Below are 27742 nucleotides of genomic sequence, written 5' to 3' on the forward strand. Positions count from 1 at the left end.
ATTAGTTTCAAGGGAATTGTAGAAAGAGACAAGTCTGTTCCATGGGTTGAGATTCTAAATTGGAGACTGGCCAGTTTTGATGGTATCAGAAAGGATCTGGCAAGTATGGACTGGGACAGGTTGTTTTGTGTCAAAGGTCTACTTGGTAAGTGGGAGGCCTTCAAAAGTGAAATTTCTGATAACAGGTTTAGGGAACTTTGATTTTTGAGAGATATTGCGGCCCTGGAGTGCACTGTAGGTATATGCAGGCAGGATAATTGAGGTACTTGAGGACTGTAAGGAATGCAAGAAGAAAATCAGGAAGGCTCAAAGAAGGCTTGAGGTTGCTCTAGCAGACAAGGTGAGGAAGAATGCTAAGGGTTTCTACAGACATATTAAGGGTAAAGAACAATAAAGGAAAAAATTAGTCCTCTGAAATATCAGAGTGGTAGTCTACGTATGGAGCCAAAAGAGATGGGCAAGATCTGAAATGGAATTTTTTCATCTGTATTTACTCAGGAGACAGACACAGAGTCCATGCAAGTGAAGCAAGATGGTAGCAAGCTCATGGACCCTATGGAGATTGCAGAGGAGGTGGTGTTTTCTGTCTTGAGGCAAGTTAGGGTGGATAAAGCCGCAGGGTTTGACAAGGTGTCCCCTCAGAACCTCTGGTAAGGTAGTGCAGAAACTGCAGGGGCTCCAGCAGAAATATTTAAAACACCCTTTGCCACAGGTGAGGGGCCAGCAGATTGGTGGATAGTGACTGTGCGTTGTCCCATTATTTAAGATAGGCTCCAAGAATAAGCAAGGAAATAATATGCCTGTGAGCCTGACAGCTGTAGTGGGAAAGTTATTGGAAGGTGTTCTAAGGTACCGGATATATAAGTATTTGTATAGACAGAGACCGACTGACCAGGGATAGTCAACATGGTAGGTTGTATCTAAAATAGAGTGTTTCATGGAAGTTGCTGTACCAGGAAAGTAGCGGATGAGACTAGTTCAGCACTGACTAAATGGGCCAAAGGGTCTGTTTCTATGTTGTAGTCTTCCATGACTCTATAAAAACTGGAATTGCATCTCTCAGGCATACAGTAATAAACAATGAAGCTGTCGCAATTGAAATCCTGTCCATTGGTTGTGTGGGACCCATGTGACAGCCTTAATCCAGTCCCTAGTGGGTGTACCCCACCTTAAAATTTATTACAAAAATTACAGTTATGGAAGTGGAAAGTTCACAATGGTAGCATAGCACACTGATTCTTCAAAGAGGGAATTTCCAAGCCAACCACAACATAGCTGTATTTTTAGTGGTTCAAAGTATTGACTTGGAAAGCAATTTTAAGCTCACAAACCTCCCATCGTGATACAACTCAATTACACAGGGAACAGTCCTTTGTGAGTTCTTCAGAATGCATGACTCAGATACACAAGTCATATTATAACTTATTTTTAAATCAAAGTAGTAAAAACAACATTTTCGCTATTACACTCACACTGATAGATCTGTAGAAAGGTTTCTGTCAGTTTGCTGGTGAAAATAGGCTCTGGAAGATCTCGGAAATACTGTTTCAACAAGTCTGCTACATCAAATGCTGATTGACCCTGATAATTGACATTGTCAGGATTGTTTTCATTCATCTGCCTGAGGACCTGGATTCGCGATTTCACCCCTGACTTCCTGAAGATACCGACCTGTGTACAAATTAATAAAATTAGACATCCTCATTTTCTAATCAATGCAACTTTTTTACTGAAGAAAACCTTTGTAAATATACAACACTGGTAACAGGCAACTAGACAGTGCCCTTACTTGCTGGCAGTTCATTATGAGAAGCTAATGGACATCCAGATACTCAACAGTAAGTACATGAATGCACAGGTCCAACGATGCTAGAGAGGTTATGCAACACACATCAAAGTTGCTGGTAAACGCAGCAGGCCAGGCAGCATCTATTGGAAGAGCTTCAGTCGACGTTTCAGGCCGAGACCCTTCGTCAGGACTAACTGAAGGAAGAGTTAGTAAGAGATTTGAAAGTGAGAGGGGGAGGGGGAGATCCAAAATGATAGGAGAAGACAGGAGGGGGAGGGATGGAGCCAAGAGTTGGACAGGTGATTGGCAAAGGGGATATGAGAGGATCATGGGACAGGAGGTCCGGGGAGAAAGACGGGGGGGGGGGGGCGCGGAAACAGAGGATGGACAAGTGGTATAGTCAGAGGGACAGAGGGAGAAAAAGGAGAGTGAGAGAAAGAATGTATGTATAAAAATAATTAACGGATGGGGTACTAGGGGGAGGTGGGGTACTAGGGGGAGGTGGGGCACTAGCGGAAGTTAGAGAAGTCGATGTTCATGCCATCAGGTTGGAGGCTACCCAGACGGAATATAAGATGTTGTTCCTCCAACCTGAGTGTGGCTTCATCTTTACATTAGAGCAGGCCGTGGATGGACATGTCAGAATGGGAATGGGATGTGGAATTAAAATGTGTGGCCACTGGGAGATCCTGCTTTCTCTGGCGGACAGAGCGTAGGTGCTCCCCCCCGCCCAGGGTCTTTCTCCCCGGATCTCCTGTCCCATGATCCTCTCATATCCCTTTTGCCAATCACCTGTCCAACTCTTGGCTCCATCCCTCCCCCTCCTGTCTTCTCCTATCATTTTGGATCTCCCCCTCCCCCTCCCACTTTCAAATCTCTTACTAACTCTTCCTTCAGTTAGTCCTGACGAAGGGTCTCGGCCTGAAACGTCGACTGAAACTCTTCCAATAGATGCTGCCTGGCCTGCTGCGTTTACCAGCAACTTTGATGTGTGTTGCTTGAATTTCCAGCATCTGCAGAATTCCTGTTGTTACTAGAGAGGTTATCACACTTTTTCAGAATTTGTCATTGGGAACCATAATCAAAAAACAGGAGTTTATGCACTCAACATCCTCTCCAGTAACTAGACATATGTAGAAGGCAAGAATTAATTTAGAACCTTACCATACATATGCAAGGAGGGGATGAGTTAGCTTCACCACGTTGCCTATGAGTTGTAATGGTTCATAGCTGGCTATTCTTTTCTATTCAATTTCTCCCAATTCTTTTTTTTCTTGGTCTTTCCAAATCAATCACCAGCTATAATCAACTAGGAAATGTTCATGAAAGGCCTTTACCCCAACTTTAGTCTCTATCATCCAGGACTTGGGCACTACAAGATTTATGACACCACTTATTTTTCATCTTTGCTTTCCTGCTTCCAAAATTAGCTAATGGCTGACCACTGGAGCTTGAAACTCATCTCATGGGAGTTCATACCTGTATACTGCAAACCCAAGTACAGTCCCTCCAAACTACCTCACTATTGCACTGCGACATAGTGAACTCTCACAGGTGCTGTAAAAAAATAGAACATACTAGCAGTATAAGCTTATTGTTTGTTGGTGGTTATTGAACATGTACATGAGGCACCACCTCCAACTATAAATGTACTTCCCAAAGTCTTAATTATTATTCATATTCCCTTGACGAACACAAGGAGCACAATAGGCTCCTGGGCACACCATACAAACACTGAAACATTCTTAAAGATCTGTTGCTCAATGGCTTATAAAATCATTAACTGAACAGCCAGCTTCTATTGAGCAAAAAATTATTTTTGGTGGATATATTCATAACTCAACATCCCAGAAGACATCTGATGACCTGAAAGACCACAGGCTCTTTACAGACCTTCGACAACATAGGGAACTCAATCTGAAAACAATGTAATATATATGTAACAGCTGAGATTAACCATATTTAAAAAGAAAGCCTATTGAAAAACAACACAATTGGTTCTGATTTGTAACAGAACACAGAAACACACCTGGCCCATGCACTGACTACGCAGGTAGCGCATGGCTTGTTGAATGCTTTGAGGCAGTGGCTGCCCCGACCTCTTGACATTTATTAATGGTGGAACACCAAATACATTTTTGCCTCGGTAATCTGGTTCCTTGCTTCTTTTCATGAACTTGGGAACACCCCTGCAGGAGCAAATAAAAGCATATAAATTAATAAAACACTAAAATCTTGTGAAGTGATTGAAAACAATAAATTTAACTGCTGATAATACACCCCCTTTTATATTACTTTTCCATTCATTCTTGTGATACAGTGGATTATCTTGTTCCTGTAACCCATCACTCTAACATTGTTTCTCATAATTCTTTCCAGTGTTTTTATTCTTCTCAAGTTCTCATCATATTAATGTGTAGAATTGGCTTATTTGCCGGTCGAAAGCCATTTCCACCATGTCAGTCATTGATCAGTTAAAGGATGCAGCCTCTGGTTGGCTTGCATGGCACAGCACCAGTTTCCGGTTCCAGGTGCTTCGGAGTTAAAAGAATAGCAAGTGTGGGAGGCTTGGCCTCTTTCCTCTCCTGGGCCCACATCAGGCTGAAGACATGATCCATACTGAAGAACCATTGAGAAAGAGCATTACAAAAAGAGACAGGCCCCCTGCATTTGTTTAGTTAAATATTTGTTTGTAGCATGCTTAGGTCTTCAGTCTTATAATTTGGTGAGATTTAATGTCGTACCCGTTAATGAGTGACTGAATGTTCGGTATTATAGTTTTGTGTAGTTTAGCATAGTTTAGATGAGCACTTGTTTAGTATTTCACTGTTCACTTAAATAAATAATGTGCCCATTCGCAATCTGTGTCTCCTGTTCCACTGTTTGGATCCTCGAATCTGCCTCGACATTACATCGTAAGAACTGGGTACAAAATGAATCTCAGCAGCAGTTCCCTGAGGGACAGCGTCACACAGCATTGGACGTTATTGATTTTCACCTACATGCTTTCTGCTTCAGGCAGCATGGGTAAGATTCCCAAGTCAGGCAGAGTACGGACCAAGTAAGGCACATTGGCCTACCTGTGCTCCCAACGTTCCCCCAGCAAAGACTGGTACTTACAGGCGGCACGGAAAGTAGAAAACCTGTAAGACCTCAAAGTCTGAGGACCAGTAGGAGATCAAACCCAAATATATCATCTCCCTTTGGGGGTCCGCTTACTCTTCCAGCCGGACACAATCTCCATCTTAAAGGGCTCCTGTGCAAGACCCACCACTAAATGCGGATGAAACTTCAAGGATGCCAATGTCCCCTCCCACCTATCTAACATCAGAGCACAAACTGTGCAATAGGGATTTAGATCCGCCACCATCAGATTTTCCCTTTCAGACACCAAGCAACAAGATAACATGGCCAGGCACTGACTGCAACCTCAGCCCGTTTTGTAGCTGTAACAGGGTTGAATTTCAAGCCTGCCAGCCATCTGATTTCTAGGCTGTGGACCAACCCATTCCTTTCTCACAGGCTGCTCGCCTTTGTTTACAATGCACCCTTCTGACTGCTTCAGCACAAAGAATTCCTTTCCAAGATGTTTCCACCCTTTGTGAGCTTTCAAACAATTTAACTCCCGACCTCCTCAGCACTCCCAGCTTCTGCCTGTTTCCTCATATCCCCCACTCACACAGCTGTGACTTGACACAACCCCTATCCGTCCACAGAGGAAGCCATCTATAAAATTCCAAGGGTCAAAGGCCTTGCTTGGACAGACTCCAAGTCCTGTGGATTCCTGTTATTGTACATTCTTTGACTGGATGCATTGAATGCGAAGACACAGAATAGCAGGGCTCATATCCAATTGGATGCTTTTTTATCCTCAAGGAAGCACAAGGGATGAGTTCTCTCAAATCGCCAGGACACAGGCCAGTGACACTATGTGTGGCCGGTTCCTGTAAGCACTGAGATTTGAGCAATCAAAATGAGCAAGGAAGGGACAATTCCGGCAATTGCACAAATAATCTGATTGTACTGTCACTCTGAGGCCACACAGGTTCAAATTTTACCAATCACCAACAGGTTATTTCTCAGAATAATAAAACATGGAGCAAGCCCCCAAGATCCATGTCTCTCATACATTTCCTGGAGGTGAGGTTCACATCCTACGCGAAAGACGTCTGGCTGCAGAACGTCCCATCTCCGAACAAGCAAAGCAATCATCATTCGCAGTGCTCTAGGGAAGAACTTCCAGGATTTAGACACAGTGATCATGAATAAACAGGGATAAATTTCCAATTCAGATTGGATTTGGAGAGGAGCCTGTGGCAGGTGCTGTTCCCATGATCCTGTTGCCCTCGGCCTTGGTAGTAAAGGTCACAGGTTAGGGAGCACATTTCACAATAGCCTAAAAAACCATTTGTTATTACATAAGCTACCCAATTAATGAATCAGATTCTTGTGTGTCTGTATAAATGATTTAAATCCCTCTGGCCTTCTGTTGCACTGCATGTGATTCTTTCAATGATCCATACAGGTTTCACGTTACTGTTATGACAATTTCATAGAGAGCGTCACTGAATAGTACAGTGTAGAAACAAGCTCTTCACCCATCAATCCACACTGACCACCAAGCATCTACTTACCCAAATCCCAAAAAATAACTCTCAGTGATGCCCACAACATACCTGCCAATCTCCAACTGCGCTAACAATCATCTACCTTATTCCATATTATGTGTGCGTTCAAAGACTTTCCATCTGTATTCATCAACCTTTTCGATTTTTGCCCCCATGTTATACTTCACCTCATCCTGCTGAATGCAGTTTTGTCCCATCATCTGCCTGATCTTCCTCATAGTATTGCTACAGACTGCACCAATCTGTATGCCAACTAACCCATCCTCAGCCCTATTATTCCAGTTGACATCCCCCTTCCAACTTAGTTTTAAACCTTCCCCAACAGCTCCAGCAAACCTCTCCTGAAGGATATTGGTCCCCTCGCATTCAGGTATAAACCGAGCCTTTTGCACAGGTCATACCTTCCCCAGGAGAGATCCCAACGATTCAGAAATCTGAAACCCCGCCCCCTGCACCACTTCCTTAGCCACTCATTCATCTGTACTATCATCCTATTCCTGCCCAGACTACGATGCGGTACTGGGAGTAATCCAGAGGTTAGTACCTTGGAGGCCCTGCTCTTCAGGCTCTTCCCTGACTCCCTATATACACTGCGCAGGACCTCTTCCCCCTTTCTACCGAAGTTATTGATCCCAATGTTCACCACAACCTCTGGCTGCTCACCCTCCCCCTTGAGAATCTTCTGCAGCTGCTCTGAGACATCCTGGGCACTAACACCTGGGAGGCAACACACCATCCTGGTTTCTCTTTCGCAGCCACAGACCCTCCCGTCCATCCCCCTAACTATCCAGTACCGCTCTGCCTGACTTTACCCTTCCCTACTGAGCCTCAGCGCTGCCCACATTGCCACTGGCCTGGCTGCTACTGCTGTGTCCCGATAGGTTATTCCCCCCCACCCCACCCCAGCAGTATCCAAAGGGGTACACTTGTTGCTAAGAGGTATACCATTTTTTATTTCCTGCACATTACCCCAACCCCTTCCAGATTCTACCATTCAGTTACACTTAAAGGGCAATTTTACAAAGACTAATTAACCTATCAAATCTCATGCCTTTGGAACGCAGGGGAAAGCCAATAGTCACAGGGAGAACACGCAAACTCCACACAGACAGCACCAGAGTTCAGGATTGAACCCAGATCACTGGACTGTGAGAAAACAGCTGTAGTAGCTGTGCTGCCACCCGCCCCATGATGAGTTTTACCTGGTGCCTTCCTTAGATGGCAGACGCTTAATTTCCATTATTGGTAACTGCAAGTCTGACTTAGCCACACAAAAAGATTCAGACAAATGTAGAACATTCAAAAGTCTCTCTCTGCTTTGTTGCCTGCATTCATGCGCCTGGCCGATGCAGCAAATAAGACCCCTGCCCACTCTGTCGGAATCCTAGCTACTGACCAGTTCCAGCCCTGCTTGCTGCGGACACTGTACTTCTCCATGATGGCAGTCAAACGTAGCAAGGAGAATCGCTGCAGGAGGTTGAGCTGAGCTGCCGACTGTCTGTTGATTTCCATCGAGGCAGAATTCAGGCTGGGGCGGTGAGAGTTCTGGAAACTGTGCCAGCGCAGCTTCCTGAAGAAAGAAAATACAAAGAATAATGAACATCAAACACCATAACCAAAACAACATATGGCCAAGGCTGGCATCCCTACACAGATACCATGAAGGGCCCCAGTTTCAATATTCCTACCAATCACCTTTGACATCACATTTGTATCTTGGTGGGTGACATAGCAAGATGCATATTTTCCATGGCACCTTAGGCCTCAGTTTGATTTCCAGAACATCTTGTGCTACTCCTGTAATGGAATCGCAATTTTTTCTCCTCAAAGTCACCTTCTACACAGGCTAGGATATTATTAATGTGAGTTCCAGCCTAATTTTGTCTCCATCTGACAGGCCGCCAGCTACCTTCAACAATGTCTGTGCTGGAATAGTGTGTCTCTGTTATAATTGATTTTTGGAGCAATAGATTATCTGCTATGAAAGTCCACTGAGCTAATGAGGTGCCTTTCTGCTAGGTAATTGACTGAGGAGGTGAATCTGTGGAATTTATTGCCATAGGTAGCTGTGTAAGTCAAGTCCTTGGGTATATTTAAAGTGAAGGTTTATAGGTTCTTGATTAGTAAAGGTACCAAAAATTATGGGTAGAAGACATGAGAATGGGATTGTGAAGGAATAATAAATCAGCCACAATGTAATGGCAGAGCAGACTCAATAGGCTGAACAGCCCAGTTCTGCTTATGTCTTACGATCTTGGTTATGATATTAGTGAGGTTACAATGCATTCCTTAAAGAAAATAAACTTTCTACCTTTCAGTGTAAAGAAAGGTACCTGTCAGAAGAACACCATAAAGTACAGGATATAATGCAAAGGGCTGCAAAGTGTTGCACGCCATTCAGGAACAAATGAATTGTCATCTGCTTATCAGTAACATCGCTAAGCACAAGGCACTTTGTCACAGTCATAGTCATACTTTATTGAACCCGGGGGAAATTGGTTTTCGTTACAGTTGTACCATAGATAATAAATAATAATAGAACCATAAATGGTTAAATAGTAATATGTAAATTATTCCAGTAAATTATGAAATAAGTCCAGGACCAGCCTATTGGCTCAGGGTGTCTGACCCTCCAAGGAAGGAGTTGTAAAGTTTGATGGCCACAGGCAGGAATGACTTCCTATGATGCTCTGTGTTGCATCTCGGTGGAATGAGTCTCTGGATGAATGTACTCCTCTGCCCAACCAGTCCATTATGTAGTGGATGGGCGACATTGACCAAGATGGCATGCAACTTGGACAGCATCCTCTTTTCAGACACCACCGTCAGAGAGTCCAGTTCCATCCCCACAACATCACTGGCCTTACGAATGAGTCTGTTGATTCTGTTGGTGTCTGCTACCCTCAGCCTGCTGCCCCAGCACACAACAGCAAACATGATAGCACTGGCCACCACATACAAGTGATCTTGGTGAATCTCAAATCTCTTGAATAAACACATACTACAGGACAACTCTTCTACTGACTCTTGTTATTTATTAAAAAGAAAATGATATTTAAAAAAGGAAATATCATATTCAACCAGCACCAGTGAATCATTGAAACCGACATGCAGGAAAAAAACAATAATAATACAAACTATGAAATGTATTCTAATGGAAAGTTACTGTTCTGTTTTTATCCTCTTCATAGCTATCCCTGTGTTCTTCTGGAAGCTGATTTACACTGGGATACCTCGCCCAATTTTATTTTTGCGAAGTGTGAATACCGGGATAGGAGACCACCAGGACAGCCAGACAAAACCTGATCTTGTCTCTCTATTCACTGTTCGCATGGGCAGAGTTTCAAAGAGGCATCAATGGGCTATGACCAAGGATAGGAATCCTGACTCATTTTCCTTCCCATCATGCCCACTGCAGCAAAAAGATCTGGGAATAACTATCGCTGCTCCCATCTAAAACAAGCCAGTTAAGACAGACTACATGCAAGCCACTCCCAAAGCACCTTTGAATCAAACATTGTTGAATTAGACAGTTACATAAACAGTCAGAAAGAACAAGTGAATTATACAAAAGGAACAACACAAAATGCAGGTCAGGCAGCATCTATGGAGGGGCAGAAAGAGCTGATGTTTCAGGCCGAGATCCATCCTGACAAAGGATCTCAGCCCGAAATGTTAGTTCTTCATTCCCCTCCATAGATGCTACCTGACTGTTCCTCCAGCATTTTGTGTGTTACTCCGGATCTCCAGCATCTGCAGAATCTCTTGAGTTTATGAATTATATAAATTTTGTATTCATGTAATACAGCATTTATCCCCAAGCACTTCAGAAATACAGGATTACTCTCAGACACACACTGTATTATAAACCATTTTGCACACAGGAAAGTGTCAAAAACTAAACCAAAATTATCTTTGGTGGTGCTTACCTGCTGGAATTCTAGCCAGGACAGTCTGTCAAATAGTCATAGAGTCATACTACACAGAAACAGGCCCTTTGTCCAATCTAACCATCAAGTACCATCTCTACAGCTGTTATTTGGCAGAACTTGGTATGAAATCTTCTCTGCCCTGACAATTCAAGTTGTTGCCCAGCTGCTTTTCCAGTGTTTGAGTAACTTCCTCCTCACCATCTGGTCAAATCATGTGTTCCAGACCAACCAGCAAACGCATGGGATCGCTAATATTGATATGAGGGCCATAAACAGAGCTCATATTCAACAACAGTGTTGTCAAACAGTAACAGTCTACACTCATTTGTATTAGAAACTCTTCAAGATACTTATGACGTGTGGGTTCGTTATTGAGCTACAGCTTGCTGGGATTTTCTATATTGAACTGTCAGCACACAACTCCCATTGACTACCAGGGAATTGACACTTCCACCCATCATCATCAGATCTTCCTCAGCCTCTGCCCAGCACTGAGCTCCTCCCGGGGCCTTGTAGAAGAATATAAAAGTGCTGCAGTTCCCTACAAGTCCACTGGGTTTCTTGCCCTAGATCTAGCTTAGAAATAGGAGTCCATTCATTTAAATGAAGTGAAACACCTGGCAGTAAGGCTCGTGAATGAACATAATTTACACATCTCTTCAGTTATTAGTTGCTTAAAATATTGCTAACTTTTGGAGGATTTTATACAGTTTTATTTTGATTATTTTAAGATGTTATTTGTTACACTGTTTTTTTTTATTATTCATTGGGCTGTTTCAAGTATTCACAGACCTTGCCAGGTTTGAACGCTGGCAGGTCTAGGGCTCATGCTTGGCTTGTTTAGCGCCTGAGTTTTTCTCAGTTGTATTGTGGACAGAGCTGTGGCCTGTTCCTATGGCAACAATGTACGACATGACACCTTGCCGGTTTGAATTGGAATAGCTTCTGCAAGCGCGTTCACAAGATAAACACTCAAAAAGCGAGCCATGCGGCTAAGTCACAAATGTGATCCGCTGGCCAGAGGAGGACCAGTTTGGTGCCCTCATTGTACAATACTTGAAAGGAAGGAAACTCGAGCTGTTTCTGTTACAACAGGGAAACTTCCCTCAGATTTTCCTTTCTGCTGCCTTTCCATAAGTTCCGCCCGAGCTGAACTAATGTTGTGTGACACCCAGATAGAACAGATAAAATCTATTCTATTTTAATACTCGAGCACTATATCATGAGCAGCACGAGTAATGACATGCTGAATTAAGTTCCCATCAGCTAAGGAGTAAGGTGTGGAATCACTTGAACAACATTTTACCAAGTGGTAACTCTTCACACAAAAGCTTCAATTAGTTGGTCAACTTGTTAATTAACTTTGGTTCTCCTCATATGGCGATCAGAGCTGCAGTGAGTAACTAGAGATCAGAAGGAGAAATGAGATCTTATCTATCATAACACAAGATTAAAAAAAAAACAACTTATGCCAAACCATTGCTAAACCACAATTCGACCAGTTCACAGTTCAATGACAAGCTGTGCTGAACAATAGAGTAACAGACACACACAAAATGCTGGAGGATCTCAACAGGTCTGGCAGCATCTATGGAGAGGATTAAACAGACACATTTCAAGCCAAGTCCCTTTACTAAAATTCTGATGACGGTTTCCGTCCAAAACATCGACTGTTTATTCCTCTCCGTAGATACTGCCTGACTTGCTGAGTTCTTCCAGCATTTGGTGTGTGTTGCTCTGGACTTCCAACATTTGCAGAGCCTTTTGTGTTTCTGAGTAATAGAAACAGCCTACAAAATGGCCTGTGTCTGATTGTCGTGACTGTCAACAGAAGTTCAGAAGTCTCTACCTGCTTGGTCTGGTTAATGAAGCCCCTACTCCAGAATCTCTCCGTTCCCTCATCTCCATTTCTTCCACTTCATTCAGTGAATTCCCAGTGCTATCAAAATCACTTGCAGTTGTCCCCACATCAGACATCGAGCGGTCTTCAAAGTTCAAACCTTGCAAAGGAAAAACTGTTTCTCCAGTAGAGTCAGACTCAGTGTCGTTATAATCAGTGCATATCATTTTTGACCAACTATCTACTCTCTGCTGTAATCCATTAACATGCTTCAAAACATCATCTAGTTGTTTAAAATAGTATTCTGGTCCACCAACACTGTTATATGGATGGGTTTCAGGCACATTGTCATAAAAACTCTGCCTGCTGTCCATGGAGCTGCAAGAATCCCTTCGTCCCTGAAAACTCAGTCGTTGAACATTGTTGGCACTCCCACACATAGACATCCCAAAGGAGCTGTTTCCTGATCTCCATTTTACCAAATGGTTGTCAGCACCAGGACACAAGCTTTCAATGGAGAGAGCTTTGGGAAAGGTTCCTAATTTGTGATTTGTTGGGACACGAACAACATAATCTTGTGGAGAACATGGATCATCATTTCTGTTATGACTGGAAGATGCAAAGCCCATTTCATAGTCTTCCAAGTACAGTCCGCAATGGCTCTTCCTAGATTTGCCTGAACAATGTTCTAGACATCCACAATCAGCCAGTGAAGGAATGCCAGTTGGAGATAAATTATTCACCAAGCCCGTGGGGCTCTTGCTCCCAGTTTTCAGAGGACTAGAGCTCTCTAATGGTTCATGGTATTGCTTTAATACTGTTCTGATACTTTTTGTCTCTTTGTTCTTTGAAGCCATTTTCGATTTATTCCGAAGGGTTTTAAACCGAAGGGATTCAATTCGTCTGAGAAAGCTCCTGGTCCGATGCTTTCTGGGGTTTTCAGTAACATCTGGAGTGGTTTGATCTTCAATGAAAACATTGCTATCGAGTGTGCAGCTGTGAGCCTGTTCTTCTGCTTGGGAACGAGCCAACAGGGTTGTCTCAGGATTGTCACCGGTGGCCAGCTGACTGTTTGAAGAGTGACCCCCCAACACTTCCTGGATGCTCCCAACACTGCTGTTGCTGCGCACGGAGCTGGCTTCGGGATCACTGAGCTCGGAGAGAACACTCTCACGGCTGGCTGACTCCTTCATTATCGAGCTTCGCGCCTCGGCTCGGCTCATCCGGAAGTCAGCAACTGTCAGGCGAGACCATCTCCTGCTCTCCCGCTGAAATGCCCAACGGTCACTGATAGCACAGGGGTCCTCATCAGAATCATCACCCTAGAATGATAAGAGCATACAGTTAAAAGGGCTACATCATGAGGATAAAAATAATGAAATAAAAGTGGTGAATATGATCCTAAATAGCATCTGATAACTGAATGTTACTCCTCCATTGTGAAAGGCAGTGCCCTTAATCACCTACCATGTCTTTACTGACATACTTATCCAACCATACTCTTAAATGCTTTGACAGATCATGAAGGCTTTATTCAGTAGGTGCCACCAACCCCACTATCGCCCATCCCACCTGCTTTTGCGACATGGTTTATGTAAGCCAAGTATGGAAGATTACCACAGTCATCTTAAAAGGTGCTAAAGTCACTCACCTCTTGGTCAACTAAAATAACTTCCTATACCAGACTACTGGAGATCCCCTCCCTCCTCCTGATTATACCACTGCTCTATAACTAAAAAGAGAAGCCTTGCACTCAAGAAGCCTTACTTTTTCCATGCGGCAATCTTACCACCTATTTATAGTTTCTGGTTCCTTAACCTACTGTCTGGCAACACTAGACCACAGGAGTGCTCAACCATACCTTCAGATACACAAGAAAATAGGAACCACTTGGCCCCTCAGGCCTGCCTCGTCGTTCAACATGATCATGATTGATCAATACTTGTCTCAACTCTTCTGTGTCAAGTCCATGTAATTCTCAATTTGATAATCTTTCAAATATTTATCTATCTCTGTTTTAAATACATCTAATTCTCTGGCCTCACAATGCTCAGGGCCAGAGAATTCCACAGATTCACTGACTTCTGTAAGAAGAAATTTCTCTGCACTTCAGTTTTAAATGACCAGACCCTTATTTTGTACCTACGACCCTTGCTCACGACTCTCCCACCAGTGACCTTAGGAAGACTAAGCCTGCACGGCTCCCTGCTACTATTTATGGTGAGGACCTACAAGTATTTGGTGGTGCACCTAAATAATAGGCTTGAGTGGAGCACCAACACAGAGGATCTGCACATGAAGGGTCAGAATTGTCTCTACTTCCTGAGGAGACTAAGGTCCTTTGAAATGTGCTGGCCTCTCCTTCACATGTTCTACCAGTCTGTTGTCACCAGTTCAATCTTCTGTACTGCGGTGTGCTGGGGCAATGGCATCAACACGGGTGATGCTGCCTCTGTTATAGGAGTCAAACTGGACACACTGGAAGCTGTGGCAGAACAAAGGACCCTATGGAAAATCCTGGTAATTCTGGACAATATTTCTTACCCTGTGCATGCCACCCTGGCTGAACAGAGGAACACTTTTAGTAATAGAGCAAGACAACTGTGCTGCTCCAAAGAACACTACATGAGGGTCATTCTTACCCTCAACCATTAGGCTCTATAATGAGTCAACCTATAGCCAGAGAAGTGATGACTGTTTGAGGCAACTTATTTTTTTATTATTTCTTACTTCTCTTCTAACATTTGTATATCTGTGCACTTGTAATGTTATTGTGACACTGTAATTTCCTTTGGGATCCATCCATAACAATCATTTCCTCCACCCCCCCCCAACCCGCCATTCAGCTAAACTTTAAGAAAAACAAATCCAAACTTCTCTAGCCTATTTTGATAGGACAACCTCTCATCCCAGGAACCAGCCTGCTCGAGTTTCTTTAGGCGGTTACATTTTTAGGTAATGGGACAGAAACAGAGAGACAGTACACTGTCAAGGGCAAGATGCTTGCGTAGATGAGCAAAGGAAGTTCACAGCTTCCTGAAAGTGGCTACACAGGTTGATAGGATGGTTATACTTTATACTTTATTGTCGCCAAACAATTGATACTAGAGTGTACAATCATCACAGCGATATTTGATTCTGCTCTGGCTAAGGTGGCATATGGTGTGCTTGTTTTTATTGAGAACTGATTTCAAAAGTCAGGAAGTTACTGTATGTTGCAGCTCTATGAAACTCTAGTTAGGCCATATCTGGAGTATTCCATATAGTTCAGGACATCCCATTGTAGGGAGAATACTGAGGCCCTGGAGAGGGTGCAGAAGTGGTTTACCAGGAGAGGGGGCGGTTTCAAAGGCGATGTGACAGGCAAGTTTTTTAAAATTATACAGAGATGGTGGGTGCCTGAAATACACTGTCAGAGGCTGTGGTAGAGTCAGGAGGACTAGAGACTTATAAGAGATGTTTAGGTAGACACATGAATGTGGTGAAAATGGAAGGATATGGACACTGTGAGGGCAGTAGGGATTAGTTTAGTTAGCCATTTAATTGCTAATGTAATTGGTTCAGCATAACACTGTCAGCTGAAGGTCCTGATCCTGTGCAGTGCTGTTCTATGTTCACTGGGACCAAAGCTACACTCAGCATTCAGCTGTGGTCTCACCAGTACCCTGTACAGGTGTAGCAAAACCTCCCTATTCTTAAATTCTAAGATAATGGAGAACACGCCGCTTGCCCTCCTGCTTACTTGTTGGATCTCCTACTAACTTTTTTCGTTCATATACCAGAACACTTAGATCCCTCTGAACCTCACTCATCTGTGATCTCTACTTATGTACTGGCAGCAAAAGCTGAAGGTTCCTAGCCATCTACTGCACCACGCTAGAGGCAGACAGAATTGAGACTACAAAATTAACCACGGGGCTTGTCATTCTGCTGTAGTTGGAAAAGATCACGGCTGTGCTTAATTTTTCAAGGATTGCCAACTTCATCATTGCAACATTGTGGTTGTACACGTACAAAATCCAAGCACAGAGATGCTAATCCATCCTGGTATAGACAAGCAATAGGAGATGATTTCTTTAAAATCTTGAATGTCGACAGGGAGTAGCTGCATTGGTAAAACAAACTGAGAATGGGAGTCCAAAGGTGGGGAATATATCATCTCCTACACAGGTGTAATACTGGAAAGGGTGGAACAGGGTCTCTATGTTGTTTAGGACCCAAGGAAACTCAAAAGTGTCTCAATTCTTTGTCAAGATTCAAGGGGTATAATGGTGATCTCCATAATGATACATTGCCTACAGAGATGAATAGTTATTGGTGGTCTGATAATTCGATTCCAAATGTTGCTCTGGACTCAACAACTTCATATAGATTTTGTTCCTATAACTGTGGTTATAACCAACTCAGCAATGTTAAGTATATAGAAAGTTTTCAAAGAATTTTAAAATTATCAGTTTTAGATTTTGAACACTCAGATAATAGGAAAATAAAGCAGTGAATCAATGCAGTCATTCATGTTTGCTTACCAATTTCCTGGTAGGGTTGGCATCAGTCTTTATAAAGGTGTATTTATTCAGAATTACTAGCCGTCTGTGAAAAAAAATAAAGTCAAGTTAAATGAAGGGTATCTCATCATAAACTGACTTACAGCAATGGCTTCATTTTCACTCAAGAGCACAACTGCTAATTCTCTTTAAATTGGGACTCGTTTGCATAGTAAGGATAGAATGTCATTGAGAGCCGCAGGAATCAGCAAGACATTTCCCACTTTACATTATTCCCTCTTGCTTTGACTTTGCTGTGGTATATTAAGAAGATTACTCTCAAGGGACACCAAAAGAAGCCTTTATTATCATTTTGTATCCATTTTCAATCAGGACTCATTGAACAATGATCAGAAATAAAAGCCTAAGAGGGCAAGGTCCAATTCTGTTCTTATAATTATCTTAACCACCATTAGCTCAATCCATCAGACAAAATGAAGATATCAGGGGAATTACAATTAAAGGAACAAAGCAAAAATTGGCCTGTTATGCGGATGACATCTTGATCTATCTGGGGCCACCAACATACTCTTTACCTAAATTGACGCAATCCTTTGAACAATATGGCTAATTATCAGGATACAACATCAACATAGATAAAACCCAACCACTTTCATATTACTATAGCCCACCAAGAGAAATTTAAAGTAGATATCCTTGGGCATGGCAAACAGAGTCCGTCAAATATTTGGGCATCACTATGCCAAAAGATTTGGCAAAATTATCAGAATGCAATTATCAGCCTATATATAAAAAAATTAAGGAAGATATAGCAAGATGGAACCTAATTCCTTTTCTTGGTCTCAGTTCAAGGATTGAATCTATTAAAATGAATATACTGCCCAGACTACTATATCTCTTTCAGACCCTACCAATAGAGATTAACCAAAAATCAATTCAATGAATGGAACAAGATGCTATCAAGGTATATATGGCAAGGTAAAAGGCCTAGAGTTCGTCTCAAAACCTTGCAATTAGCCAAGGAAAAGGGGTGATGGGGCCTACCTTCTCTTAGAGATTATTATTTTGCAGCACAGATGAGAGCTGTGATATGCTGGTGCAACCCATCATATGGCGCTCAATGGAAAAACATTGAGGAGAGGATAGTCTCGATCCCCATACAGGCAATTTTGGCTGATAAGAACCTACAAAGTTACATAAATAATATTGACAACCCGTGGGTGAAATGGACTCTTAAAATATGGAAAATTATTATAAAAGAATATAAACTAGAGAGAGACATTGCAATTCTTAAATGGTATGCATATGACTCGGATTTTACGCCGAATAAACTGGATGCTAGATTTAAGGACTGGACAGCTAAAGGAGTAACAACTATTTGCAATATAATGAAAGAAGGCACACTGTTCAGTTTTGAAATGCTCAAAGAGGAACACTTAATAGAAAAACAAGACTTTTACCAGTATTTACAGATGCGACAGTATGTTAATAGGATGGTTAAAAATGTAACCAAGGCAAGTACATGTCTGATCGAGCTATTTAGAAAAGCATATAATTCAGACAACAGTAGTAGAATAATTTCAAGTGTTTATAAGGGTTTGTCAAATCTTAAAACACATTCGACTTCATACATTAAAACAAAATGGGAGAAGGAAGGAGAAATAATAATATCTGAGGAAGACTGGACAATAATATGGAGGTATCAATGGAAGTGTACCAGTTCACAGAAATGGAGGGAGTTCGGGTGGAAAAACTTGATAAGGTATTTTATTACACCCTCTCAGAAATCCCATTATGATAGTAACCCCCCCTGTTTGCTGGAGAAATTGTGGAAATCAAAATGCAAACCATTTATCATATTTTCTGGGAATGCCCCGTTATCGAAGACTATTGGAGTGGGATACATAATACCCTACAAGATATCTTTAAATGTGAAATACCCTTAGAGAGTAAGACCATATATTTTGGATACATACCTCAAGAATGGTTGAAAAGAGATAATTATTTAATGAAGGTACTGCTGGTGGCTGGTAAAAAGACCCTTACCAGGAAATGATCATCACAGGAGAGCCCAACTTTAAATGTATGGATGAAAATTACAATGGACATTTACAAAATGGAGAAGATAACAGCATCTGTTAGTCATAAGTTGGAACAATTTTATTCATACTGGAAAAAATGGTTTAACTACATAACACCTCATAGGCCTGATTTTATTCTCACGAGTTAATGAATATGTTGTAAAAAAACATCACTCCCTACTCTGTACATAGTTTTCTTCTTTCGATTGTTCTTTCTTTCCTCTCCTTTCTATAAGTGTACACCTCAGATAAATATTATGTGGAGATTTGTGACAAATATGATTATGATATATGTACAGTATCTGAAATACATCTTATGGAAATGTTTGATGATGAAATTCAATAAAAATAGATTACAAAAGAAAAATGATCTGAACCAAGATAAGATAACCCAGCACAGACCAAAGATCAAAATTCATAATTTCCTGCTCTACATCACCCTTTGGTCATCAGCACCCACTAGTCATCTGAGTACACTTTCATGAGAATTGCATGAATTTGATGGATTTATTTTCAAAATATAATCCATAGTGAAAGACCTATTTCCTAAGGAAAAGAGAGAAATTCAAGCATTAACTTCCCTTAATACTCTGTGCTCTCAGAAAAGGAACATAAATTTTACTCATTGCTCTTTCTCATCCAGTCTCTATCCTTATCCCTTTGACCTCCTGCAGATTACTTCTCATCCTGATTTTTCAAATAACCAACTTTAATGAGCTAACCTACTCAAAAATCGTACTTAGTGGATAATTGAATATTTATTTTCTGCCATTTTAGTTTGTCTTGTCAGCCATACTTTTGACAATGAGGGGGGAGGGGAAGAAGAAGGTGATCACATTCTTCAGCACTTCCTTTTGCGCAAAGCAAAGCCCAGCAATGCAGCACTCGAGAACCGTGTGGAGTCCCCAAAGGTTTAAGAGCCCACAATGGTTGACAAGCCTGTTAGCTGATTATGAAGTCTAGAGAAATTGGTTTTGACACAAAGTGGTACTTTCTGATAAACACTCATCAAATCCCTGGGCATAGGGACTAACACATCCTCGATTAGAAATGATGATGATATCCATAGATGGTGTCTCACTCGATCAGAAATGAAGATGAAATCCATAGATCGTGTCTCACTCACTCGGTACTTCTGGCAGCACCTGATTGACTGAGGAAGCCCTTATGAAGTCCTGGAGTGGAATTGTGTCTCCAAAAACAATAGCATGTGGATTGACATTTTAGAAGGGAGGGGGGAGGGAGGGGAACGTCGACTCAGACCATGAGAAGCCTGCGTTGGGCATTTTCATGCCTCACAAAACGCAGATTGGAAGTCTGTGAGGGGCGCCGCTCCTCGCACAGACACTAGAGCAATGTGTGGTTAAGCGCCTTGCTCAAGGGCACAAACATGCTGCCACAGCTGAGGCTCAAACTAGCGACCTTGAGGTAACTAGACGAATGCCTTAACCACTTGGCCATGTGCCCAACACAATTTTAGAAACACCGCATAAATAAGATGTATCAGAAATTTGAGTATATACTACACAAAATGTCTCACCCATTTGAAACAGAACGTAGAACAAAACAGCACAGGAACAGGCCCTTCAGCCCATGATGTTGTGCTAAACCAGCTAAAAACTCAAAAAAAACCAAAACAAATCCCTCCTACCTACACGGTGTCCAAATCCCTCTATCTTCCTCATATTCATGTGGCTCATGGTTAAATTTTGCCAAGATCACAACTTGTGAGTTTTCCAATGGGGAAGTATCAGCTGAAAACACACAACTGCCTCAGGGTCCTTCGGCATTTTTGGTAGCTCCTCATTGCACTGAAAAGTAATTCAGCTCTTTGCAGCACAGATCTGAAACAAGTGTTCCTGCGCAGCAGCCTCCAGTAACCAGTTAATGGAAGTGAGATGCTTATCAATGCACAGACATTCTCACATCATGATCAAAAGAACATACGAAGTGCCCTGCTAAGCCTGTCAAAGTTAACTTACAGCACACAGACTAGGCTGAGAGATGATGATCGGGGAATAGATATGGCCTTAAGTGTCATGCACAGGTGCTTGTGATTTTTGACCATTTTCACTTGCCTGAGACCATCTCCTATTGGTAAATAGATGATACAGGAATATTAATCATAAATAAATCTCAGAATATAATATCACTGCAAATTAACAGACACGGGATTTCAAAATAAGTGATGTGAATTATTTGCTGACTGCAGAGGAGAGGTACCTCGTGAAAAAGCTACAGCATAAAGGAAGAAGTAGACTTTGCTTAGATCAAGATTAAAAAACTGAACTAGTCTCCTGATACAGAAGTACATAGAAATAGACCATAACAACAAAAACTGCAAATTATCCTATTGAAACTGGAGACGTGGTCAATGAGATGCACAGACACATATGCCTGTTACAATATAAATATTGAAATCTTAGCACTACAAAGAGCAGCTACACAAAGACAACACAAGAAAAACTGCAGATCCTGAGAAACTGAAGTAAGAAGAATCACTATCCAAATCAGTATCAAGTTTATTACCACTGACATACATCACAAAATTGGCTGTTTTGTGGCAGCAGTAGAGTGCAATAGGTTACAAAAAATGAGGATGTAGGAACATATCACTCCCACACGAGCTGCTATGCGTTGGCCTCCTGTATCTTTTTCGAAGTGATTTTCAAGCTCCCTTGTTTTTAAAAATTTAATGGTCTGGGCCATCACCAAGACATTTTTGTTTTATAATCTCAGGTCTTCTTGCACCAATCTCTAAAATTTAAATAATCTCCTTCAAAAGATAATTGGCAGGTCAGCTTTTTTGAACTACGCTCCTAAACTTAAATTTAATACCTAAAACTAGAAAGGAGCAGACTCGGCTGGTGCTTTTAAACACCACCTCAAAATCTATTTATTTAACCTTGCTTTTAACTAACATCTTTTGGTCTTTTATTTTCATGTTTGTATTTTTATCCCATTGCAAAGTATTTTGAACATCGTCTGTATGAAAAGTGTTCTATAAATAAAGTTATTATTTTTTTGTAATTTATTTTTTATTGAATTTCATCAAACATTTCCATAAGATGTATTTCAGATACTGTACATATATATCATATAATCATATTTGTCACAAATCTCCACATAATATTTATCTGAGGTATACACTTATAGAAAGGAGAGGAAAGAAAGAACAATGAAAAGAAGAAAACTATATACAGAGTAGGGAGTGATTTTTTTACAACGTATTCATTGACTTGTGAGAATAAAATCAGGCCTATGAGGTGTTATGTAGTTAAACCATTTTTTCCAGTATGAATAAAATTATTCCAACTTATGATTAACAGATGCTGTTATCTTCTCCATTTTGTAAATGTCCACTGTAATTTCCACCCATACATTTAGAGTTGGGCTCTCCTGTGATAACCATTTCCTGGCAAGTGTCTTTTTACCAGCCACCAGCAATATATTCATTAAATATTTATCTCTTTTCAACCATTCTTGAGGTATATACCCAAAATATATGGTCTTACTCTCAAAGAGTATTTCACATTTAAAGATGTCTTGTAAGGCATTATGTATCCCACTCTATTATTATTAAAAAATAAATAAATAGTCTGACAGGAGCGAGGCAGTGTCAAGGACAGTTCAAAAACCAGATGGTGGAGGGATAGAAGCCATTCCTAAAATATTGAGTGTGGGTCTTCAGACAGATCCTCTGAGATGTTGATGCCCAGGGACTTGAAGCTGCTCACCTTTTCCACTGCTGACCCTTCAGTGAAGATGGATGTGGGTTCACCCAAATTCCCCTTCCTGAAGTCTGCACTAAATTCCTTGGTCTTGCTGACCTTGAGTGCAAGGTTGTTACTGCCGCACCACTCAGATGGATCTAATTCCTGTGCACCTCCTTGTCACCACCTGAGATTCTGCCAACAGTGGCGTCATTGGCGAGTTTACAGTACGTGCTGGAATATAGTCAGCACATCAGGCAGTAATTTAGAGACAAAGGTTCAGGGGTCACAAGTGAGACAGTCTGACTTTCATTTCATTAAATTTTTGAAAGAACTAATTTACTGGTTTCACCTCTTTATGAATAATAATAATAATAATAAATTCATTATCCCACCCCAATTCTGACTAAAATCACTCCAAACACCATTACATTCTTGCTTCAGTCAGATGTCTGAGACTCTGGCTTGAAGCAAGCAAGTGCCTTATGAATGAAGGAAAATCAAGAACCCACGATGCGATTATGTTTTAATGTGGAGGCAGAGAAACCCCTCTTGACTGGCTAAGTACAAGTTCACAGGATTAGCTCCGGGTACTGACCCACTAGCTGAACATGAATATTTGGCATTGAACACTTGAAAAATATTTACCCGCCATAGTAGTGCTGCAGTAATTTCCTTCTCCTGCCAAAGACCGACCACACAGCAGATGTCATTGACAACAGGAAAGTAAATCATTTGGTGCCCATCATTAGTAACCACTTGCTAACTTGGTCCCAATGCACAACTGCTCTCCTATAACAATTACTGATAGTAATCGCCTTGTATCTGGAGTACTTGAAATAATTTGTGGAACTAGTTTCATACAAGGAATATGCAAATGTAATTTGGATATACAATATACTTGAGAATATTTGCATTTGCAGAGAAGCCCCAGACACCTCAGGCTCTCCAAAGAATATGTAAAAGTCCTTCTGCAATAAGTGAGATAAAGGGAAGAGACCAATTTGGCATGTAGCTAAAACAACCCATGAGCAAACCAATTTAGCAGAAGTACAAAAAATGTTCAAGGCGGGCAAACATACCACACAAGGCAACTCAGTGTAAGGAACAGGATCACAATATTATTATGCATGCATTAGTCACACCTCCCAATTATACCCCTGGATAATTACAGTGCCTATATAAAGTTTTCACCCCGCACTCTTTGGGAGTTTTCATGTTTTATTATTTTACAACATTGAATAACAGTGGATTTAATTTGGCTTTTTTGACACTGACCAACAGAAAAAGCCTTTTTCATGTCAAAGTGAAAACAGATCTCTACAAACTGATTTCAAATAATTACAAACATAAAACACATATAATTGATTGTATATGTATTCATCCCTTTTAATATGACAAACCAAATCATCACTGGTGCAGCCAATTGGTTTTAGAAGTCATATAATTAGACAAATGGCAATCTATTTTTGGAGACCTGTGTGCAGTCAAGGTGTTTCAATTGATTGCAGTAAAAATACACCTGTATCTGGAAGGTCCAATTGCTGGTGAGTCAGTATCCTGGCAAAAGCTACACCATGAGGACAAAAGAACACTCCAAGCAACTCCACGAAAAGATTATTGAAAAGTACAAGTCAGGAGATGGATACAAGAACATTTCCAAGTCACTAAATATCCCTTGGACTACAGTTAAGTCAATCATGAAGAAATGGAAAGAATATGGCACAGCAGAAAATCTGCCTAAAGCAGGCCATCCTTAAAAACTGAGTGACCACGCAAGGGGACTAGTGAAGGAGGCCACCAAGATTCCTATGATAACACTGGAGGAGTTACAAACTTTAGGGGCTGAGATGGGAGAGACTGCGCATACAACATCTGTTGCCTGGGTGCTTCACCAGTCGCAGCTTTATGGGAGAGTGGCAAAGAGAAAGCCACTGTGGGAAAAAAAACTCACATGGAATCTCGACTAGAGCTTGCCAGAAGGCATGTGGGAGACTCTGAAGTCAACTGGAAGAAGGTTCAATGGTCTGATGAAACCAAAATTGAGCTTTTCGGCCATCAAACTAAATGTTACGTTTGGCATATCAAAAACACACCATCCCTACCGTGAAGCATGGTGGTGACTGCATCATGCTGTAGGGATGTTTTACTGCAGCTGGCCCTGGAAGGGTTGTGAAGGTAGAGGGTAAAATGAGTGCAGCAAAATAAAGGGAAATCCTGGAGGAAAACCTGATGCAGTCTGCAAGAGAACTGCGAATTGGGAGAAAATTTGTTTTCCAGCAAGACAGCAACCCCAAGCATTAAGTCAAAGAAACACAGGAATGGCTTTAAAAAAAAAAAAAAGTTAACGTTCTGGAGTGGTCAAGTCAGAGTCCAGACCTCAATCTAATTGAGAATTTGTGGCTGGTCCTGAAAAGGGTTATTCACCTACGATCCCCATGCAATCTGACAGAGTTTGAGCAGTTTTGTAAAGAAAACCCTTTTGTAAAGAAAAGCTTTCTATGACCAGATGTGCAAAGTTGATAGAGACCTATCACACAGATGCAAGACTGTAATTATGTAATTGCTGGCAAAGGTGCATCTACTAAATACTGACTTGAAGGGGGTGAATACTTATGCAATCGATTATTTTGTGTTTTATATTTGTAATTAATTTAGATCACTTTGGAGAGATCTGTTTTCACTTTGACGTAAAAGAGTATTTTTCAGTTGATCAGTGTCAAAAAAAAACCCCAAATTAAATCCATGGTGATCCAATGTTGTAAAACAAATAAGCATGAAAGCTTTCAAGGGAGGGTGAACAGTTTTTATAGGCACTGTATATCTGATAATCTATGACTTTCCCTTGCATTCTGTTGAAGTGCTTACTAACAATGCCAAAAGGGTCCTTACTTAAGTCTTATGTTGAATTGTCCCACTAAAAGTCTCACCTGGAAGCTTAACTGCTTGGAGCACTCATTCAGAGTGATAGTTTGGGCTAATAAAAGGTCATTCCCACTTCTTGTGAAACTCATTGAAGCAGAAGGCAAACTTTGGCACCAGCAAACCTCAACTTTCATGCTCCCTGAGAGAAGGAAGCTTTGCTGATACTGAGGAAGGAGATCAGGCACAGCAGAGAGATGAGGAAGTATGGGAGCAGCTGCAGTTGCAAATTCCTTATTATATTTTGAACTGATCCCATGACACTCACATTGTCCGTCAGCAAATTCTAACATGAAACCACCTCAAACTCACCACATTTGTTGAAAGTCACATGTAAACTCCACTCCTCAACCACCTGTTCCAATATCTCTTCCTCTTTTCCTCCTCCAGATACATCAGAAGAGGAAGAAAAAATATCTAACCCACCAATACATCATGGCATGTAACTTCAGTACCTCCACAGCACTGATCAGAATCTACACCAGAGAAATGGCATTAGGTCATCCATGTTAAACAAGTAAACAAGAGCATAAGGTTGACAAAGACACAAGGGCAACCAATGGCTAAAAATTCATTTGTACAAACCCTTCAAGGAAGAAAGTTTAAAGTCTATGTGAAAAATATGATGCAGGTGAACTCTACCATTTTCAGGTATTAAAGATTCTAGGGAATTTTACCCAATATGTATGGAAATACCGGAGCTATTTGCAGCAGAGGGCATGGTAACAGTGCCCTTAGACAGCCTGTTTATCTATCACACTTGTTCTGATACTGATTCCAATCACTTTACTAACCCTAACCCACACATGCAATTGTTGATGAACAAAATTGATCCATTGTTGTATGTAGATGATACAAATATACCCTACTCCACCATCTCAGCAAGCCAGCTCACCATAAGCCAGTAGTGACCCAATGTAATTGCCTTCATGGAACCTCACCAAATGTGAATTAAGGACCTAGAAATTCTTTGACCTTAAGGCAATGCTACCCTGTGGTTTCAAGCTGGATTCAGGCCAGGATACAATGATCATTAGAATTATGAATGCTAGGCTTTCTGTACACAATTACACGCCTGTTATAAAGTCACACAAAATGGAAGCTTTTAGTTGCATGACCTCCCTGCATGGTAGGAGTTCTCGATGAAGAAGATTCCCTAGGTTCACAATTGGTGAGGTTGGGGCCGGTTTTCCCTTGAGTGTTGAGTGGTTGATGAGGATGGGCATCACAGTGTCCTAATAGCTAATCAAAGTTCAAAGTACATTTATTATTAAAGTAAAAAGGGTCCAAAGGATCACTGGGGACCTGAGTCACCCCAACCACAACCTGTTCCAGCTGCTACCATCCAGGAAACTGTACCGCAGCATTAAAGCTAGGACTAACAGGCTCTGGAACAGCTTCTTCCACCAGGATATCAGACTGATTAATTTACGCTGATAGAGTTGTATTTCTAAGATATATTGACTGTTCTGTTGTAGATCTTCCTGCACAGACTACTTATTACAAATTACTATAATTTGCACACTGCACATTCAGACAGAGACGTAATGTAAAGATTTTTATTCATGTATGTGAAGGGTGTGAGAAATAAAGTCAATTCAGTTCATATATGTCATCATACACAATCCTGAGATTCATTTTCTTGCAGGCATACTCAATAAATCCATTATAGAATAATGACCATAATAGGATCAATGAAAGACCGCACCAACAGAACAGTCATCCAGTGTGTAAAAGACAAGCTAAGTACAGAAAGAAAAAGAAAAAAGTAATATTCAATCAACAGGGACTAAATATCAAGAACATGAGGTGAAGAGTAATTGAAAGTGAGTCCACAGGTTGTGGAAACAGTTCAATGATGAGATGAGTGAAGTTTACTAATGTTACCTCCTCTGGTTCAAGAGCCTGATGGTTGAGGGGCAGTAACTGTTCCTGAATATGGTGGTGTGAGTTCTGAGGTTCCAGCACCTTCTTCCTTCTGGCAGCAGTGAGAAGAGAGCATGGTCTAGGTGGTGGAGGTCCCTGATGATGGATGTTGCTTTCCTGTGACAACGCTCTGTGTAGATGTGCGCAGTGGTGCAATACTCATGATGTATGGACTTGACCACAAACAGAAGAGATACTGCAGAAGCTGGAAATCCAGAACAACACACAAGCAAAATGCTAGAGGAACTCAGCAAGTTAGGCAGCTTCTATGGAAATGAACAAACAGATGAAGTTTCAGACTGAGAACTTTCGAAGGATCTCGTCCTGAAACTTCAACTGTTAATTGAAGACCATAATGCCATAGGATATAGGGGCAGAATTAAGCCACTTGGCCCATCACAGCTAC

At 41.3% G+C, this 27742-nt stretch overlaps 1 protein-coding gene across 1 annotated transcript in view; it reads right to left on the bottom strand.

The window, feature by feature from the left end:
- Positions 1-27742, bottom strand: part of stard8 (StAR related lipid transfer domain containing 8) — a 97556-nt gene that overhangs the window by 21064 nt on the left and 48750 nt on the right. Inside the window, exons 4-8 of the mRNA XM_072270761.1 lie at positions 16716-16779; positions 12199-13511; positions 7814-7987; positions 3819-3978; positions 1473-1671 (exon numbers count right to left, since the gene is read on the bottom strand). Of these exons, the coding sequence (XP_072126862.1) occupies positions 1473-1671; positions 3819-3978; positions 7814-7987; positions 12199-13511; positions 16716-16779 (1910 nt within the window). The remainder of the gene's footprint in view (positions 1-1472; positions 1672-3818; positions 3979-7813; positions 7988-12198; positions 13512-16715; positions 16780-27742) is intronic.

The sequence above is a fragment of the Mobula birostris genome, chromosome 10 (genome assembly GCF_030028105.1).
Source record: "Mobula birostris isolate sMobBir1 chromosome 10, sMobBir1.hap1, whole genome shotgun sequence".
Lineage (NCBI taxonomy): Eukaryota > Metazoa > Chordata > Chondrichthyes > Myliobatiformes > Myliobatidae > Mobula > Mobula birostris.